The 21,693-nt window shown below is 39.2% G+C and overlaps 1 protein-coding gene across 1 annotated transcript in view; it reads right to left on the minus strand.

Moving 5' to 3' along the window:
• LOC127455384 (transforming growth factor beta-3 proprotein-like) overlaps positions 1-21,693 on the minus strand; it is a 47,050-nt gene that overhangs the window by 1,205 nt on the left and 24,152 nt on the right. The window contains exons 3-6 of the mRNA XM_051723239.1: positions 13,504-13,633; positions 12,090-12,197; positions 7,494-7,665; positions 6,721-6,874 (exon numbers count right to left, since the gene is read on the minus strand). Coding sequence (XP_051579199.1) covers positions 6,721-6,874; positions 7,494-7,665; positions 12,090-12,197; positions 13,504-13,633 — 564 coding nt within the window. The remainder of the gene's footprint in view (positions 1-6,720; positions 6,875-7,493; positions 7,666-12,089; positions 12,198-13,503; positions 13,634-21,693) is intronic.

The following is a 21,693-nucleotide window of genomic DNA, read 5'->3' on the forward strand; positions in this document are numbered from 1 at the left end:
CAAACACAATGTGCTTAATCTAACAACACACAATTATAATCTGTCATGTCTTTATTGAACACATCCCATTAAACATTCACAGTGCTGTGGAAAAAGTAAGTGAACACTTAGGCTAAAGACAAAAAAAAAAAAAGCTATTAGAGTCAGGAGTTGGCAAACCTGGCATCCAATTAATGAAATGAGATTGGAGGTGTGGGTTAGAGATACTTTGACTTATAAAAAGCACTCAAACATTTTGAGTTTGCTATTCACAAGAAGCATCTGCTGACATGGACCATGCCTCACAAAAAAGAGATCTCAGAAGAGATCAAGAATTGTTGCTTTGCATAAAGCTGGAAAGGGTTACAAATTTATCTCAAAGAGCTTATTTATTCATCTGTCCACAGTTAGACAAACTGTCTATAAATGGAGATGATTTAGTACTGTGACTACTCTCACTAGAAGTGGCCATCCTGGCAAGATGACTCAAAGGGCACACTGCAGAATGCTCAATGAGGTAAAAAAGATCCCTAGAGAGACAGATAAAGACTTGAAGGAATCACTGGAACTGGTTAACATCTATGTTCATGAGTCTACAGAAAACATTAAACAGGCATGTGTTCATGGCAGGACACCACGAAGGAAGCTTCTGCTTTCTAACAAAAACATTGCTGCACGCTTGAAGTATGACACTCCACAACACTATTGGGAAAATATTTTGTGGACTGGTGAATGTATGGTTGAATTGTTTGGGAAGAACATGCAGCACTATGTATGGCATAAAAAGTGCACCACATACCAACATGAAAACATCATCCCTACAGTGAAAGAGCGTCATGATTTGGGGCTGCTTTGCTGCTTCAGGGCCTGGACCGCTTGCCATCATCGAGGGAAAATGAATTCCCAAGTTTATCAAGATATCCTACAGGATAATATCAGGGTGGCTGTGTGCCAGCTGAAGCTCAGTAGAAGTTGGGTGATGCAGCAGGACAATGACCCTAAACATCGAAGTAAATCCACTACAGAATGACTTCAAAAAAAGAAAATCCACCTTTTGGAGTGTCCCAGTCAGAGCCCAGATCTTAACCCAATAGAGATGCTGTGGATTGACCTCAAGAGAGCCATTCACTCCAGACATCCTAAGAATATGTCTGAGCTGAAGCAGTTCTGTAAGGAAGAATGATCCAAAATTCCTTCTGAACGTTGTGCAGGTTTAATCCACAGCTACCGGAAACGCTTGGTTGAGGTTATTGATGCCAAAGGAGGATCAACCAGTTATTAAATCAAAGGGTTCACTTACTTTTTCCACAGCACTGTGAATGTTTAATGGGATGTGTCCAATAAAGACATGAAAGATTATAATTGTGTGTTGTTAGATTAAGCACATTGTGTTTGTCTATACTTGTGACTGATGAAGATGAGATCACATTTTATGAGCAATTAATGCAGAAAACCAACTAATTCCAAAGGGTTCACTTACTTTTTCTTGCCACTGTATATTGTTGCACACAAGTCATACACTCAACAGCACACGTTTCTTAGGAGCCACATGCCCTTCAGCTGTCACAGAAATGCAAACAGATGATCATACTTCAAATAATATCATTTTAAAAATATGTGTAACTCAAGGAATGTTACAAGTAATTACAAGTGAAAGTCAGTAACTGAAATCTGATAAGATTTTAAAATGTAATGCATTACATTACTCTTTGACTCTTTGAAAGTCATTAGATTACACCCATCGTTGGTGGTCACTGCACGTTTATAAGAACAGTTCACCCAACAATGACAATTCGTCATCATTTCCTCACCCTCATGTTTGACATTCTTCTGTAAAACACAAAAGGAGATATTTTAAAGAATGTGTACACTGCCCTTTTCCATTAAATGAGAGTGAATGGGGATGGTCACTGTCGAGCTCCAAAAATGACAAAAAAAAAATGTCTCATCTCATTTGCTCTTTTGCATATTCAAACTTGGTCCGTCAAGATCAATTACAAGACAAGTGAGAACCAATAGCATTTTAAATCACAGATGCGATGTGACTGGACCTGTGCCGGTATTCTGTAATACAGGATATCGTTATAATCAACGTGCAGTTATGTTATCATGGACACTTCATAATACAATGAAATTTAGATAACCTATTGGCCAAATTGTTTTGTTTTTTCAGAACACACCATTTCAAGAAGTCAAGATTTACAACTAGTGACAAAAAATACTACTTGACAAGCGGCAAATGCGTTTAATTTTTGCTTTGGCGAGTAAATAATGTTATACTGCAACGTAATACATAAGTCAAACTGTCGAACCCTTGATAAAGTATTTGTGAGCTATTCAAATCAAAGACTCGCAAACCTTATAAAGTTAACAGAGATTTTATAACTTTATAAGGGAATGCAACATAATCGATCATAATGTAATAGAAGTCAAATTGTAAGACTGATATTCAAAGCACCTATTACAGAAAGCATATGTCGTGAGTTGTGCATCTTCTAACCACTTACCTCACTGGAAAATGTATCATTGAAAGTTTATCTAGGATATCTGAAGTTTTTTTTAATTTTTTTTATTTCATAACTCTTTGTGGTGGCACATATGTGGAATATTCCTTGCATTAAAACAGCAAAATGAAAATATGAGGGAAAAAAAAAATCACAAGTATCTTCACGTTTTTGTGTCAAGTGCCGTTTTCACAGAAAGACTGTCTCATAATGCAATAATGCAAAATACAGTTTCATGGCTGTTTCATGGAGTTATTCATGGATGGTAACATTTACTATCATTTATAAATATTTGATATGGAAAGAAAAACAAATAATTGTCAAAATATTAACTACAGTCTTGACCAACACAATATAGGTATCATATGAAATCTTAGAAGCTCTATTTTACAATGCATGTAGACATTATGACCAAAATTAAACAAGTGCTTTGAAATTAACAGATAAGTCAGAAGTGTTGTTTTGATAATTTATAAGAAAAAAATATGCACTGTACATATTATTGTAATCAGTAAAAACATCAAACTCATCAAATAACCATGTGTCATATGTTGTTGGAAAGCTCTCAAAGAGTAGAATACAACCAGCATATTTGTTTTACTCACAAAAATATAGTGAGTAATAGCTAAGTATATGTCTTTGACAATTATGTTGCTGTTGCTTATATGCCACATTTTTGCTTATAACACAGAAAATAAACAGAAAATAAAATATCACATACCATTACTTAGAGGAAGGTATTACCTTTCAAACGAGCCCACACACAAAATAATCAGATACATAGATCATTAGATAAGCCACATGAAGCACGTTACATATGACCACCAGGAGATGGCGCCAAATACATGACACAGACTCAATGATGACTCAAATGACACAGAATGAAACTCATTCTGTGAAATCTCATTACTAAAATCATGTCTGCATGCTGTACAAACCTTTAGTCATTGTTGTGGTTGCATGTGTAATTAGTTCTTATGTACAATTATTATGTTTTATTTGTTTGGAGATGCTTTTGACACTATGATAAATTATTTTTGTAATGCTATAACTTTTGATTGCTTTGTTGTATCAACACAAAACTTTTCTCAGATACAGTTGACATGATTGGGAACAAAACAAAAGCAGTCAGCCACCTTATTTACACCCAGAGATATATAATGTCAAATCAGACAAAAGTTTTTTGTGATTTTTCAGCAGTTTCTTAAGCTGAGAGTCTCAGAATGTATCATCATCTATATCATTAAAAAAAATTAGGGTTAGGAAAAGTTTCCTTTACAATGATACCAAAAACTTGACCCTCCTTTTTTTTTTATTTTTTTTTTTTTATACAATAAGTCTTTAATTTTGGGTATGCCACAGAAACTGAAAATCCATAAAAACACTTTCAGAGCTTAAAGGGTTAAAGTTGAAATATGTAATTTCTGTGACACTAGCACCACCAAATGAAATTGTAAAAATAAACTGTGTTTTTAAAACAGCTTTATGAATATGCCTCTCATCTGCCGTTGATCAAACAAACAGATAGTCCCGTCTAAATGGGTCTCTCAAAACAAACACAGGGATTTTATAGCACCACAGAGACACAGTGTTTATAGTTTGAGAAAGTTAATCTATGAATGGCTTAGTTACAGTTTTCTGTGTATATTAAGCTGGGATAGAAGACAGTATTTTAACCCTTGTGCACTGTTCGTTTGTGAGTCACACTTGTGATGTTTGCGGGTCAAAAATGAACCGATCATACACGTGATATAATTATAAATTTTTTAATTTTTATGTAATAACTCTAATTTTACTAAAGTTAAAACACTAAAGTTGTGCATTTTTTTTGGGGGGGGGGGGGGGTGTTTATCACTCAATTATATTTAGACCTTATTTAGCTCTAAATTACTAAATTACACCATTCATTTTTATATAAAACAAGCACATTTTATGTTATCTTCACTTCAATAAAGAAACCTTCATTTCAGTAAATTGAAAGTGTCAAAACAATTTGTCATGCATTGGGGTCTCTGTTGACGTCTGCTGGAATAAATAAAAAAATCACATGAAATAACAACTATGTCCAGTAGATGGCTCCAGTGCTTCATGCATTGGGTGATCTCTATAAGCTCATGTTCTAACAAACTTAATTTCTAAATATTATCACAAGTTATGCATTGGATATATAAACTCAGCAAAAAAAAAAGAAACATCCTCTCACTTTCAACTGCTTTTATTTTCAGCAGACTTAACATGTGTAAATATTTGTATGAACATAAAAAGATTCAACAAATAAGACATAAACTGAACAAGTTTCACAGACATGTGACTAACAGAAATGGAATAATGTGTCCCTGAACAAAGCGGGGGGTCAAAATCAAAAGTAACAGTCAGTATCTGGTGTGGCCATCAGCTGCATTAAGTACTGCAGTGCACCTCCTCCTCATGGACTGCACCAGATTTGCCAGTTCTTGCTGTGACACGTTACCCCACTCTTCCACCAAGGCACTTGCAAGTTCCCGGACATTTCTGTGGGGAATGGCCCTAGCCCTCACCCTCCGATCCAACAGGTCCCAGACGTGCTCAATGGGATTGAGATCCGGGCTCTTCGCTGGTCATGGCAGAACACTGACATTCCTATCTTGCAGGAAATCACGCACAGAACGAGCAGTATGGCTGGTGGCATTGTCATGCTGGAGGGTCATGTCAGGATGAGCCTGCAGGATGGGTACCACATGAGGGAGAAGGATGTCTTCCCTGTAACACACAGCGTTGAGACTGCCAGCAATGACAACAAGCTCAGTCCGATGATGCTGTGACACACCGCCCCAGACCATGACGGACCTCCACCTCCAAATCGATCCCACTCCAGAATACAGGCCTCGGTGTAACACTCATTCCTTCGACGAAAAACACGAGTCCGATCATCACCCCTGGTGAGACAAAACCACGACTTGTCAGTGAAGACCACTTTTTGCCAGTCCTGTCTGGTCCAGTGAAGGTTGGTTTGTGCCCATAGGCGACCTTGTTGCCGGTGATGTCTGGTAAGGACCTATAACAGGCCTACAAGCCCTCAGTCCAGCCTCTCTCAGCCTATTGCAGACAGTCTGAGCACTGATGGAGGGATTGTGCATTCCTGGTGTAACTCAGGCAGTTGTTGTTGCCATCCTGTACCTGTCCCGCAGGTGTGATATTCGGATGTACCGATCCTGTGCAGGTGTTGTTACACGTGGTTTTCCACTGCGAGGACGATCAGCTGTCCTTCCTGTCTCCCTGTAGCGCTGTCTTAGGCGTCTCACAGTACGGACATTGCAATCTGCAGTCCTCATGCCTCCATGCAGCATGCCTAAGGCACATTCACGCAGATGAGCAGGGACCCTGGGCATCTTTCTTTTGGTGTTTTTCAGAGTCAGTAGAAAGGTCTCTTAAGTTTTTATAACTGTGACCTTAATTGCCCACCATCTGTAAGCTGTTAGTGTCTTAACGACCGTTCCACAGGTGCATGTTCATTAATTGTTTATGGTTCATTGAACAAGCATGGAAAACATTGTTTAAACCCTTTACAATAAAGATCTGTAAAGTTATTTGGAAACAAAATGAAAACGGGTCAAAAAAGTCCCGAACAGCACACAAGCGTTCACACTGAAAAATTTACATACTTCATTTAAGCAAAAAAGAAAAAAACAACGTGACGCTGAGAGGCATGACTGAAGGACGAAAGCTTCCGGCTGTTTATCAAACCTCTAAGAGAGTCCCATTTTGATTTTATATTTATTTTCAAATATTTATTTAATTTAGTTTATTAAATATTCAACATTTGTTTCAAAGTCACTCTTTGTGATCTTTTAATTTAAAACACAAATTTGATGTTTAAAAAAGCAATTCAACTTGTCATCAGAACAACAATAAATGCAGTAAGATTCAACAGCTGCAGCGGAGGTTATTAGTGATTAACGACTTAAAGTAAATGTCAGTTCCTCACACAAAGCTATCATACGATGTCAGAAGATTTAGATTATAGAGCATGTCTCATATGTACTACTTTAATAATACTTTTACTGTGCTTTTTTGGTCATTTTGAAACTTGAGCGTGGTCGTCCCCATTCGCTTTCATTGAAGGGAAAAGAGCAGGATAAACATCTCCTTTTGTGTTCTACGGAAAAAAATTCCGATGTGTGAAACGACAAATGGGTGAGTAAATGATTTTCATTTTTGGGGGAACCTTTCATATCTACAGTATGAACGAGACACTGACCGAGCTATGCGTGGTGTCGGCGCTGCGGAGGTACGGGCACGGCCCTGAGCAGAAGTTGGCGTGATACCCCTTCGGCTCGTGGATCCACCTCCAGCCCAGATCCTGCCGGAAGTCAATGTACAGCGGCCGGACGCAGCAGTTCTCCTCGTAGTTTCTGAAAAACGAACAAAAGCCATCCGTTTCTGCACCTTTCTCTCTTTCACTCTTGACATGCATTCTGCATTCATTCATTTCCATGCACTCACTTCACCCGATGACTTCTATTTTGGTTCTGTGTGCTTTTATAAACGTGTCAGGCAGTCTTTTTAATGCCAGAAATTCCACTGCAAGGTGTGTCATTTTTCCCTCCTGGATCAGACCCAGGTGTGGAGTGCTGACAGAAAGCCACACACTAAGAAGCCAGCGCACTACATAGTGAAGGCATCTAACAGTTGAATACTGGGACAAATCTGAACTTGCAAGGCATTGCAGAACCCTCCCCAACACTTCAAGCTGTCAGGTGCCAATTAGAAGATTCATTCCTACAAGAAAAATCTCCTTAGACAAATGTAGTGCGCTACATTGACTGGAATGTCAACCAAGAACATAAATTAGAATTTTTAAGGTGCTGAAGATCATACTCAGCTTGTGTTAATGCCAAAAAGAATTTCAGCATTCTTGTGATTTTCCAAAGCAATAATGCATTTCAAATACTCTACTTAGTCAACATATTTTTTGGTTCACCATATAGTTACTCTCAGCATCTTATATTGAAGAAAAAAGTGAGCGCTTACGAAAAGCAGTAGTTGGTGTCCAGAGCCCGTTTGCGTCGTCTGGAGGTGGGCAGTACATCCAGGCGGTGCGGTGGCAACATCATCAGGATCAGATGAGGCATCAGCTGCTCCTTCTGCTTCTTTAGTCGACCCAAATCCCAACGGTTGGGCTCCTCGTACTCACCGTCCATCCCTGAAAACAACAGAAAATTGTGAGTACAAAAGCACCCCTGAACTCCACAATCAATTGTGCAGCTAACGCTGTGTTTTAAACAGGAATATACAGTAGGACGAACTGAAATATTATAAACCTTATCAGCCTCTCTCATGAATATTAATTAGGTGACATAGCATTCACCCTCTAGTTCTAACTGATTTGCTGCAAGGCAAGTAAGTGGGTGCTGACGAAAGTTGCAGCTCAAGGGCTATAAAATGACTACGGAACCATTGGCTCTTAAAATGAAATATTTAGGAGCCAAATTACAGAATTGCTCGATTAAGATGGTTATTCAGAAGCTAGGAAGCCAGAGAAAAGAAAGACGGCAATTCATTAAAGAAAATCTGCAGATCAGGCAACAGCGAAACTTGCCCACAAAATCACTGTTGAATGCAATTTGCATGCGCAATCCCCGATCTCGTGGGCTGATTCTGAGCGCTATATAGAGGAAGATGAAGCAGTACACCGCGATCTGAATCACTTAACTACTGTGATCAAGACACCTGAATAATCTCTTTAACATGCCAAAAGTGCACTTGATTACAGTGCACATTGTATGGAGAATGTACACAAACATCTCTTTTAAATACAATTCATTATACTGTTTCTTTTTTTTTCCGTAAATTGCAGCAAACAACTTTTGTGAATGAGGCACAATCTATAATGAGCCTGATTTACAGAGAAAGAAGTGCATGTTTGAGCAGAAAGGAATGACAATGACTTCATTGAAATACTTAAGATGCAGCACTGATTGCGAATGCTTATACAAGATTGCGAGTGGTTAGTGAAAAAGACGCATGTTTTACGTTGGAATATCATGCGCAAAAGTGGCAGAACTGTTTAGTAAATTCGCCCCTTGATATTTTTAATATGACATAGATATTACAAGAACATCTGTGGCAAGACTCATTTAGTCTTACCAAGCGCTGTGTTGCGGGTTCTCGCCTTTTTCCTCTTTACTCTTGCAATGTCAAATAAAAACAACAAACATTGCAGTTCTGCGATTTGAACCAATTTAATGAACAAATCCCATGAATTGGACTTCACTTGGAATGTTTTGTTTATTTTTGTCTCTTTTTGTAAGGACACTTTTAAACTTTATTTTTTCCTTTTTTCTTCACTTTTATTTACAATTAGCATCCTGTGGAAATGTTTCTAAAGCAGAAAAACCAATACACCAGGTACCTTTTTTTCCTTATTTGTCAAATGATGGAAAGCCTTTGAAATAACTGTCCACATTTCTTAAAATTCTGTACATTTTCTAGTGCACACAACATGACTCAAGTTTATCACGTTTTATGTTTTGAACATTGGTTACTAGTCTGTAACTAGGACTCTGTTTCCACCTGGTATTAAGATGCATTTCGGGTAATCCGATCACATGTGGTCAGCCCTAAATACAGGTCTAAACGGGGTCTAAAACGTTTTGTGATCGGATTAAAAAAAAAAACACATATGAATGTGGTCAAAATCGCATACGATCAGGGGCCTGGGTAGCTCAGTAAGTAAAGACGCTGACTACCACACATTGGGGTAACCTCCTCGTGGTCGCTATAATGTGGTTCTCGCTCTCGGTGGGGCGCATGGTGAGTTGTGTGTGGATGCCGCGGAGAATAGTGTGAAGCCTCCACGTGCGCTATGTCTCCGCGGTAACGCACTCAAAAAGCCACGTGATAAGATGCGTAGATTGACTGTCTCAGACGTGGAGGCAACTGAGATTCGTCCTCTGCCACCCGGATTGAGGCGAGTCACTACGCCACCATGAGGACTTAGAGCACATTGGGAATTGGGCATACCAAATTGGGGAGAAAAGGGGAGAAAAAAAATGCATGTGATCAGATTGCATTTGAGGTGAAAACGCTAATCCATCCTGTATGCGTCCCAGCAGTAGTGAAGCACCGCCCCTCACCTGTCAATCAAGCGCTGCGCTTAAACGAGTTTAAACTTGGCCGTTTACGAGCATCTTTAAAGGGAAATAACCATCCGATCGGAATCTAAAAAGCGGATACATACACAATCACGAGAGCTTCACGGATCTTCTTTAGTGTGTCTGATATCAAATCAGATGACAAGCACGAACACCTGAAGCTCCTTTAATACAGCTAACCCACTAAAATAACGGATAATTCTGCTTGACATGTTGCGTTTGTGCTTGGATTAAATTTCAACCGCATCTGGGAGAAACAGCGCACCGATTTTTGCGCTTTGTCTTTTCTGACTTTGTTGTGCTTTAATATCATGCAGTAACACACTGACATAGTGATTAATGTATGTCGTGAACAGAGACCCTCCCCTCCAAATCCGAACAAAAGTGGTCACAGGAGATGCATTTAAAGGTGTTGTAAGCGATTTTAGCATTCTGAAGCTTTCATGTGACTGAGCCGTTAAATTAGCCGCATCCCCTCGTTCCAAAACCCCACCCTCCAAAGATAATTTTTAGACCAAAACCGAGCAAAAGAGCAGCATTATTTGTTCCCATTGCTGTAAAAATTAAAAAGTGTCAAAATAGCACCCTTAACTGACAAACATTATGAATCATAGCCTCAATAATCTGCTTCAAATACAACACTATGAGAACGAGCAAAATGATTGACGTGAAGAAGCGTTAATGTTCGCGATCACATTTTTGCTTGCTGTTTACAAAGTCTACAGCTGTCACAGAGGCCGGTGAGATATCTCAGGACACTTATTTCAGCAGTATATTTAAGGGAGTATGAACATTTTCTGCATACTTTTCCATGAAAGAAATTGCTTACAGCACCTTTAAGTGACCATATGTTTCACCTGACCACTTATAATTGGATCATCCAAGACACATCTTAATACCAGGTGGAAACGGGGTCTAGTAGTCTCAGATTTCAGCGCGTGCCTGTAGTCGATGGTCGTGTAGTGTGTGCACTCCTGCTACTTGCTACGACGAATTTTAGACAAGCCCTTCATTCATGTTGTTTGTTGACATGTTATCACTAATAAACTCTCCTGTTGCCATGCGTGTGATATTGTATGATTGGATTTTGGGATCGGAACATCGTGTAGTTGATACTCCCAGTCTCCAATCAGTCGTGTGGTGTGTGGTGTGTGCACCAACACTCAAAATCAAAAGACGATGAGTTGTTAAGTGTGCACTTGGCTTAAAATACAGTAGTTGACCCTTGCAGCAATGCTGAGAATGCATTATGCGCAATCCGCTCTGACACATTTCTGAACGCAACGACACATGAAATTGAGCTTGCGTAACTAGAAGCGTCTGCTTTTGCGTACTTGCATAGAGTATGTTTTTGGTGTAAGCTGCAAAGTAGACCAGACCTTATGCCACTGGCTTCTAGTGCAGAAGCATCAGGATCCAGCCGCATATACAAGAACAAAAGTCCCAACGTTACTGAAGACTAGTGCCTTGACCCATACATACTACCCAATCAGCCCTTGCTTTCAGCTCACTCAAGCATCTGCTTATCCAATCAGTGTGTGATAGCAAAAGCAGCTCGGGTCCCAGGAGACACGTTGCCAGTAGATACGGACACCCCTCTTTCATTGAGGGCCAAGAGTCTGAGTGCCCGCCGCTGCGGCGCATTCCTGCGAGCGCATTCCCAAAACCCCAGACACCCCCGAGGCCCCCAGAACTAAGTGAGATTCCATACTGCAATGCATTCCCAGGATCAGACTCAGAGACAAAAGCATTATCTCCCATTAATGTAGAGACACATCAGTGCTGCATGAGAGGCATTTATGTAATCACACACAAAATGTGCGTTTGCTAAAGGTGAGCAAAGATGAGGTGGCAAACACAACTGAAGCGCATTAAAAGAGCTTTGAAGAAACCAGAGAAATCTGTGCAATGATTCACAGTCATGTTTTATATTCTGTAGGAGGCACTGTGTCAAGGAAAAAAATGACAGATAGACCGATAATCTGTTTGAACGATCTTCTTTCCCAATATTCACGCTTTTCTACTTAATCCATTATTAGTTCTCCAGTACCGTGTCTAACGATAAATAGCATCATAATAGTAAAGTATCTTATTTTGGGGCAAATTCTCTAGACAGTTGTGCCACTTTTGCCTACAGTATTTCAGTGCAAATACCTGCGTCTTATCGGGCTATTACTGGCCACAAAAAACAAACTGTAAACTGAATTTTAACTAAAAACAGATGTTTGTGTACATTTTCTATCGATCATATCAGCAGTAATTCATCAAATGATGGAGAAGAGCATTATAACTGGCATATATCCATATGCACGGTGCAGTTAAGCACACTTTTGGCATATTAAAGAGATGAATCAGGTGTCTGGATACTGTACAGTCCAGATCATGCTAATAATAGGTATTGTCGTAAATAAAACAATATTGGTTGAATTTGAGAAAAAACCTGAAAAATAAAACTTTGTGTTTCTTGGCTCACCTTTGAATTTGATCTCCAGCACCTCATTGACGTTCTCGATGATGTCACCGTTGGTGTTAAAGGTGTGACACGGGCAGTGAACGCTGATCTCCAGACCGAGATTTGTCTCTGAGCAGAGGGAAGAAAAACGAACTTGAGATTAGATTTCACCACAAAAATACAATTTCAGTTGTGACAAGAATATCACAGACAGAAACTTCATACACTCTTTCTAATAACTGTGAATCACAGGATTTAAGCGTTACGATCAGAATTAGCTCTGCTGAATGATGTGATCACTAAATGCTGTAAATAATTGTATTTATATTAAGCATTACTAAAGCATTACTTCCTGAATCAACATTTAAAAAATGATTGCTATTCATCAAGTGAATATGGAACAATGCCATTCACAAGCAAATTACTTGTATTTTCTGAAAGTTTTCAGATTCACATGATTTTCAAAGAAAAGTGCAAACTCATCTTTGGTGGTTCACTGTATCTCTTGTCAATTTCTTAAAGGAATTTTCCGGGTTCAATACAAGTTAAGTTCAATCGACAGCATTTGTGGCATAATGTTGATTACCACAAAAATTAATTTAGACTCGTCCCTCCTTTTCTTAAAAAAAAAAAGAACAAATCTGTGAGACACTTACAATGGAAGTCAATGGGGTCCATTTTTTTTTTAGAGTTTAAACAGAAATATGAAGTTTATAATTTTATAAAAGCATTTCCATTAAATCTTCTGTTAAAACTTGTGTATTATTTGAGCTGTAAAGTTGTTTCAATTGTCATTTTTACAGTCATTTCAGGGTTTTAGGGTTTGTTGAATCACATCATCATGGTAATGAAGTTGTTAAATTGAATATATCTTCACACAGATGTGGTTAGTAAGTGATTTTATCACACCACAATCGTGTTAACACACATATTGTTTATGTCTTGTGTCTATACTTTTGAAACAGTATTTTAATGTTTATGGATTGACCCCATTGACTTCCATTGTAAGTGTCTCACTGGAACACACATTTGTGCTTTTTTTAAAGAAAAGGAGGGACGAGTCAAAATACAGTTTTGTTGTAATCAGTATTATGCCACAAATGCTGTTGATTGAGCTCAATTTTTATTGAACCCGGAATATTCCTTTAATTACCCACAGTAGTTGTGAATCCTTAGAAACTCTCAAAGCTATTATTGATCAGTCCAATTAATCAAACGAGTAGTGAGGTTGAGTTTAAAATAACAGTTTATTTTACATTTTGAAGTATAGTAGAAATTAGTCATGTGGTGTAACATAAACCAGAGAGAAGCCCTTTCGACCCTCAAGTCGTTCCAGACCCCTGTATGCTAGGCAGACATTTAGCGGCTGACAGCCTCATTTTTGGGGTGAACTATTGCTTTGAGTAACCTTGTAATACTCTAAATGTTAACGTACCTCTGTACATTAGCCATTCTCGTATAGTGTCAGTAACATCATAGGAAACCCACTCCGGCGTGCCTTTAGTCAGAACGTTCTTTCCGCCGATGTAGCGCTGTTTGGCGATGTGCTCGTCAGGACGAAGAATCTGCCAATCACAAACAAAACACACATGCAGCATCTGTTAAAGTGACAAGATCAGTGTGCAGAATTAACACTCCCCATCTGCCATTGTTTGCAAAAACAGCAAGTAATACTGCATTTCAATTCCTGCAAGCAGCTCACAGAAAAAAAAAGTGTCCCCTTAATCCTCAAAAGAGTTCTAAGCCCATGGACGCCAAAGAATATGTCCAAGCAATCAAAAAGGCTCTGTGTGAGAAGAAAAGGCTTTTGGTAGTTCAGTCTACACTATCCCGAAAATTCTTCTTGCCGGATCTAAAGGTGTCACAAGAGAGCGTCAAGTTTGGGGAAATCCGTTGGCTTCAACCGAAGATACACTGAGTCAGAACTTTGGTTTTAAAACCCAAGAATGGTTGACGGCATTTTTAGAAAAAGTTCTGGTTTCGGCAAGTCTTTTAAAGCTCTTCAAACACACCAAAGACATTGCCATTTTGAAACCTGGCAAAGACTGTGTTGACCCTGCAAATTACCGACCTATTACACTTCTCAGCATTGTCTATAAATTTCTCAAGGGGATGATCCTCCATCATGTCCAACCCATCATTGATGAAGTGACACCAGCAAACCAGGCAGGGTTTCAAAAACACAGCAGCTGTAGTGAGCAAGTTATGACAATTACCACCCACATTGAAGCTGGTTTTCAGCGCAACTCAAAACTGGCGTAGTGTTTGTTGACCTCACAGCATCTTATGACATTGTCTGGCAAGATGGACTGGTGCTAAAATTCATGAAGGTTGTTCCTTGTACCAAACTATGCAATCTACTAGACAACATGCTTTCTAATCATTATTACCAAGTTATAATTGGTGATCAGAGTAGCAGATGGGGCAACTTGAATGAGGTCCTCCCACAGGGAGGTACCTATTCTATTAAATCTGAATGTATCAGCCATATCGCCAACAAAGGCTGAGCAGTTCTCATATGCAGATAATTTGGCGATGGCGTATCAGACCCTTGAGGAGGACCTGCACATTCTGAATCATTACTTTCAAAAGTGGAGGCTGTGCCTTCCACCTGAGCACTCGAACTGCACAAATGATGGATAAAACTATTAATTTAAAGTTGTTGACTATAAGTAGAGAACCAATATATTTCAAGTTTACTGCAAAATATTCAGATATTCACAAATATCAAAGTAGTTTGAGAGGATTGACTCGATTGTGCCATTCACAGTGCATCATGGGAGTGGGTGGTTGCTTCAGAGCTGTTTTGGTGCACTTTGTTGTCTGTGATTCTCTGATTGGAGGATCTTTCTTTTCAAGATCATGGGTAGTGTAGTTTTTCACCAGGAATTCTGCTTTTATACATAACTGTTAATTTTTTTTTTTAAATATTGTGGACTGATGGCTTCAACAGAAGCATACCCCTAGTCTTCAATGTTATTTCAACATAAAACAATTGAAGACTGTCGCCATACCATTTAGTTGGTACCATGCTTTTTAACACTTCAGTCTGCCAGATAAAATCACCACACACTGATGTTCAGAGGTCTCACAGCGACTCGGCCCATAAAAGAAGGCTGGATAAGTGACTTCTTGAGCACTGTGAGGAGCTAATCTAACTTCCTGTGAGACTGGAGCTGTGGGCGGTAGTCCACTGAGAGCATTTGAGCGGCCCACGCCAAGCTCCTCCAGGCCAGCGTGTGGGGATGAAACGCTCGCTCTGCCCCCTCCAACCCCTGCAACTGACCCTGTGGGGTAAAACCATCTGCAGGCCAATGCCGCGGCCCGATTCTGATGGCAAGGAGAGGCGGAATGCAAGACCCAGAGATGAACGTCTCCTTCACAGGAAATGCTGGAACCCGATCAGCTCCTGCAGCCTCTCACGGGGGATTCACGAGGAAACGAACTGAAAATCCACCATAAATACAACACCTACAGAATATATACTCACAAATGGAGTTTAGAATAATTCTATACATATATTATATAACACGTCCCAGAACTGTGCGTCTTAGTTTTATATTGCGGTTAGAGTCATCGGTCTGTGGAAGTCAAGCTCTCGGTTTCTCAGAATGCCTCTTTTGTTCAGTTCAATGATGCAAATGTTCTTCTGTATAATCCATCCAGCACCTGGAATTCAGATCAGACCCATAACAGACAGATACAGAGAAGCCTGAGCAAACACGCTTGATATGAATTCAATACAGTCCACTGGAAAAAAGGGAAAGTAGCTCTATTATAAATACTAAACCAGTACACTTGAAATCAGCTTAATACATTTATGTTTGAGATGAGAACAGAATTATGTTGCATAAAGTCCAAGCAACAAGCTGCAAGGTTCAATAGAGTTATATGAACAGATAAAATGTTAGTTATGTTAACTCAATTCATTTAGGTTTCTCTACACAAAGTATCTGAGTAGAGCCTACATTTTAATTTTATATCAAAGAAAAACATTTTCATTGTGTTGAACCAATTGAATTAAGCTAAACCAATGAATTCTTTTTACAGTGTGATTGCATTTGTCTATGTGTCCATTCTTAGTCTTAAATATCTAGTATCTGTAACCTAGTGCTTAAATGTCCAAAATCAAAAGTTTTCTGGTTTTTAGTTTAGGTCTGTAGCTTTGAGGTCATCTATATGCTAAATGTTCCTAAATGTTGACAAAATCCACTTTTAACAGATGTACGCATTCAAAATTCACAGTCTTTCATTTCTGGGAAAACGGACAAAAAATATTAATGACTCACACTGCACTCACTCATTTTGTCCACTCAAATTCTCTCTAGAACAAAAATGCCCCTCCCCCTAACAGCACCTGTTTCTGATTAGCGATAGCAAGTAGAAAATCATGATTCATGGCTGTGACGTAAACTAAAGGCTATTGGCTATTAACAAATCAAATCAAATCAAATCAAATCACTTTATTGTCACACAGCCATATACACAAGTGATATAGTGTGTGAAATTCTTGGGTGCAGTTCCGATCAACATAGCAGTCGTGACAGTGATGAGACATATACCAATTTACAGTAACATCAAATTAACACAACACAATTTAAACATCTGATATACACATAATTACACTCAACAATATACAAATAATAACATACAATGTACAGTATACAATACGCACTATATAGATACACATTATTCAATAAAAAAGTATATATAGTATATATAGAATGTACAGTATTGTACTGTATTGACATTCAGGCTGTCGGTTGATAGTCAGTTGTTAAGAGAGAATATAATATAATAATAATATAATTTATGACAGTCCGGTGTGAGATATAAGAGTAAGGGTAATAAAGAGCAGTGCTGATGTATTTGATCGTGGGAGATCAAGAGTTCAAAAGTCTGATTGCTTGGGGGAAGAAGCTATCATGGAGTCGGCTGGTGCGGGTCCTGATGCTGCGATACCGCCTACCTGATGGTAGCAGTGAGAACAGCCCATGGCTCGGGTGGCTGGAGTCTCTGATGATCCTCCGAGCTTTTTTCACACACCGCCTTGTATATATTTCCTGGAGGGAGGGAAGCTCACCTCCGATGATGTGTCTGGCAGTTTGCACCACCCTTTGCAGGGCTTTGCGGTTGTGGGTGGTGCTATTGCCGTACCAGGCGGAGATACAGCCAGTCAGGATGCTCTCTACAGTGCAGGTGTAGAACTGTGTGAGGATGACAAGGGATGTGCCATTCACAGTCTGATCTTGTGAAAATTGTGTGACTTTAGCCAGAGGTGTATTGTAACAAAGTACAAATACTTCATTACTGTACTTAAGTACAGTTTTTTTTAATATATGTACTTGAGTATAAATATTTCTTTGGGCTTTCACATTACTACTTTTACTCCGATAAATTTCTCCAGACCCTTTTGTTACTTTTGCGACTGAACACCGCAAAAAAAAATAACAGCTGTACGTGCAATAATGCATTCAGATCGGCGATAGTGATGTGTGATTTGTTGAAAGAATCATTTGAGTCGAATCTTTTAAATCTGATTCCTTTGAACTGAACAAAAAGATTCAAAAAGCGGTCTGAATGATTCATTATGCAAATCTGAATCAAAACCACAAGCGAAGCACATGCCAGATTACGTGTTCCATCATCTTTCTCCTCTGGGGAAGACAAGAAACTGCTCATGTGAGTTAATTTTTGTATTTTTGTATTTTTTTTTATTTTTTTTTTGACTAATTAATTTGAAAAGTTTAGGCTTAAACATTATGAAAGCTGTGAAATAATGAAGTTATGTGCGATTAGTCTCCCGCCTTTTCAGGAGACCTGTTCATATAAAAGTCAATCACATGCATTTACATTTTACATTTAAACAAGATATGATGTGTATGAATAATTACCAGCACTCATGAAAATGTCCAACAATATTTATTTTTATATTTTATGAAGATGTAAATGGTCTTTGCCTAAGCAAAACTAGTTTTCTGGTGGTTGCTAAAGTTATATTTGCTTTGTAGCACATTTATGCTACAGTATGTGGTAACTAGGGTTTTCTATGGTTGCTAGGGCATGCTATGCAGTTGTCAAGGTGATCTCTGCTGTGTGTTTTGGTGCATTGCTACAGTATGTGGTTGCCAGGTTGTTACTATGCTGTTGCCAAGTTGTTTTCTGTGTTTTTTGCACATTGCTTTGCAGTTGACAGGGTGTTGCTATGCTGTTAAGTTGTTTTAACTGTGTTTCAGCACATTGCTATGCAGTTGCCAGGGTGTTGCTATGCTGTTAAGTTGTTTTAACTGTGTTTCAGCACATTGCTATGCAGTTGCCAGGGTGTTCTGGGTGGTTGCTTATTGGCCCCATAATCCCATAAATATGTTCATTTTGATGTGACTTGAATGTACCATTAAAGGGATAGTTCACTTAAAAATGAACATTTTCTCATAATTTTCTCACCCTCATTTGATCCAAGATGTGAATGACTTTTTTTTTTTTTTTCTGCAGAACACAAACAAAAAAAGATTTTCAGAAGAATATCGCTGTTATGTAGGTTGATTCAATGTAAGTGAATAGTGGCCAGACCTTTAAAGCTCCAAAAAGCACATAAATGCAGCATAAGACTCCAGTGGTTTCATCAATGTCTTCTGAATGGATTCAGTTGGTTTTGGGTGAGAATAGACCAAAATATAACTCATTTTTCGACTATATATTTTGACATTAGCAGTCTTCTTTGCGATCAGGATTTCAAGTTCGATTACACTTCCTATAGTGCCACCAAGGGCTCTGCGTGTGCATCAAGCACTAGAAAGTGAAATCAAGCTTGAAATCAAGATTGTGCCTAAAGATTGCAATGGCAAGATATACAGTGAAAATTAGTTACAGTTTTGTTTGTTTTCACCCAAAACCAACTGAATTGCTTCAGAAGACATGGATTTAACCACTGTAGTAGTATGGATTACTTTATGCTCCCTTAATGTGCTTTTTGTAACTTGAAATGTCTGGCCACCATTCACTTGCACTGAATTGACCTATAGAGCTGAAATATTTTTCTAAAAATCATTGTATGTGTTCTGCAGATGAAAGAAAGTCATACACATCTGGGATGGCATGAGGGTGAGGAAATGATGAGCACCACCAATCAAATAAGTTGCCATGGTTTTAATGAACTGTTCCGTAATTTATGCAATTTACTTGTACTTTTGATACTTAAGTAAATTTAATATCAGTTACTTTAATACTTTTACTTAAGTCATTTTCTCATGAGCTACTTTAACTTTTACTTAAGTCAATTTCCATGATGGTACACTATATTGCCAAAAGTATTCGCTCATCTGCCTTTAGACGCATATGAACTTGAGAGACATCCCATTCTTAATCCATAGGGTTTAATATGACGTCGGCCCACCCTTTGCAGCTATAACAGCTTCAACTCTTCTGGGAAGGCTTTCCACAAGGTTTAGGAGTGTGTTTATGGGAATTTTTCACCATTCTTCCAGAAGCGCATTTGTGAGGTCAGACACTGATGTTGGACGAGAAGGCCTGGCTTGCAGTCTTCGCTCTAATTCATCCCAAAGGTGCTCTATCGGGTTGAGGTCAGGACTCTGTGCAGGCCAGTCAAGTTCTTCCACACCAAACTTGCTCATCCATGTCTTTATGGACCTTGCTTTGTGCACTGGTGTGCAGTCATGTTGGAACAGGAAGGGGCCATCCCCAAACTGTTCCCACAAAGTTGGGAGCATGGAATTGTCCAAAATCTCTTGGTATGCTGAAGCATTCAGAGTTCCTTTCACTGGAACTAAGGGGCCAAGCCCAGCTCCTGAAAAACAACCCCACACCATAATCCCCCCTCCACCAAACTTCACAGTTGGCACAATGCAGTCAGACAAGTATTGTTCTCCTGGCAACCGCCAAACCCAGACTCGTCCATCGGATTGCCAGATGGAGAAGCGTGATTCGTCACTCCAGAGAACGTGTCTCCACTGCTCTAGAGTCCAGTGGCGGCGTGCTTTACACCACTGCATCCGACGCTTTGCATTGCACTTGGTGATGTATGGCTTGGATGCAGCTGCTCGGCCATGGAAACCCATTCCATGAAGCTCTCTACGCACTGTTCTTGAGCTAATCTGAAGGCCACATGAACTTTGGAGGTCTGTAGTGATTGACTCTGCAGAAAGTTGGCGACCTCTGCGCACTATGCGCCTCAGCATCCGCTGACCCCGCTCTGTCATTTTACGTGGCCTACCACTTCGTGGCTGAGTTGCTGTCATTCCCAATCGCTTCCACTTTGTTATAATACCACGGACAGTTGACTGTGGAATATTTAGTAGCGAGGAAATTTCACGACTGGACTTGTTGCACAGGTGGCATCCTATCACAGTACCACGCTGGAATTCACTGAGCTCCTGAGAGCGGCCCATTCTTTCACAAATGTTTGTAGAAGCAGTCTGCATGCCTAGGTGCTTCATTTTATACACCTGTGGCCATGGAAGTGATTGGAACACCTGAATTCAATTATTTGGATGGGTGAGCGAATACTTTTGGCAATATAGTGTATCTTTTACTCAAGTATGACAAATGGATACTTTATACAACACTGACTTTAGCCCTGTTCGGACGGCAAATATTTCTCAGGGTGACATCTGTAAAAGTAAATTTTCATGGCTCCTCTGTGATAAAACTCAATTAAATCACGGGGGACGAGCAAGACTTTTTGTCGATCACATAACTGCAGTTGCGCTTGTTATGTGAAAAATTAATTAATCCACAAACTGCATCATCTGTATTTGCATTTAAATATGTTTGCAATTATGCTAAAGTGAAAATAACATTTTAAAGCATGAGGGAACCACGCTGCAAAGCGCTGCGGACATTTACAGTGTGCATTTACACATACAGATCAAGCCAAAATTCTTGCGAAGAGCAAGAAACTGTAGGGACAAGACTGTTTATCAACGCAGCCAAATAAATCTGTCAATGGGTACGCATGTTTCATCCCCCACATCACCTCAGTTGCCTGCTCTCTCCTAAACGCACACAAGGAGATATAGAAGCCTCACAAATCAAGGACAGAAAAGATAGTTAAAATGAAATTTGAGGAGCTATGGTAAAAATGGTTTTCTCATGTTTTATCTTTCAAATTGACAGACATCATTTGGAATTATCTGTCAGTGTTTAAAAAGTGGAGGTGGAAATTAAACCTTTTAAATAAGATAGACATTAATCCGGCAACATTTCTGGGACTACCTGACCCGTATAAATGAGTAGTCATGCAAGCGCTATGTATAAATGTATTTAGTAAATGTTTCTACATTCAAATGTGATATATTACAATTTTATTACATTGCTGCCATAATAATGGACCATTTCAAATGTTTACGTGATTTGGCTCTCATTTTTCTTTCCCTTCTACTTAAGAGTTCCCACTCACTGTGGTGGAGTGGCGACGTCATTTTATTATTGTGAATTATTTCAAAAATTTCTGTTACACAATCCTCCAACTTTCACAACTGTCCATGACGCGTGAGCTGTTACCACACGCAGCGCAAACGTACGGCACTTAGTAGTGGTCAAAAAGGATTTCCAAAATGGCTTTTGGATTATAAACTCAGAGATGTGGATTCGGACAGTAATTAAATTT

Source organism: Myxocyprinus asiaticus, chromosome 17, assembly GCF_019703515.2.
Source record: "Myxocyprinus asiaticus isolate MX2 ecotype Aquarium Trade chromosome 17, UBuf_Myxa_2, whole genome shotgun sequence".
NCBI lineage: Eukaryota > Metazoa > Chordata > Actinopteri > Cypriniformes > Catostomidae > Myxocyprinus > Myxocyprinus asiaticus.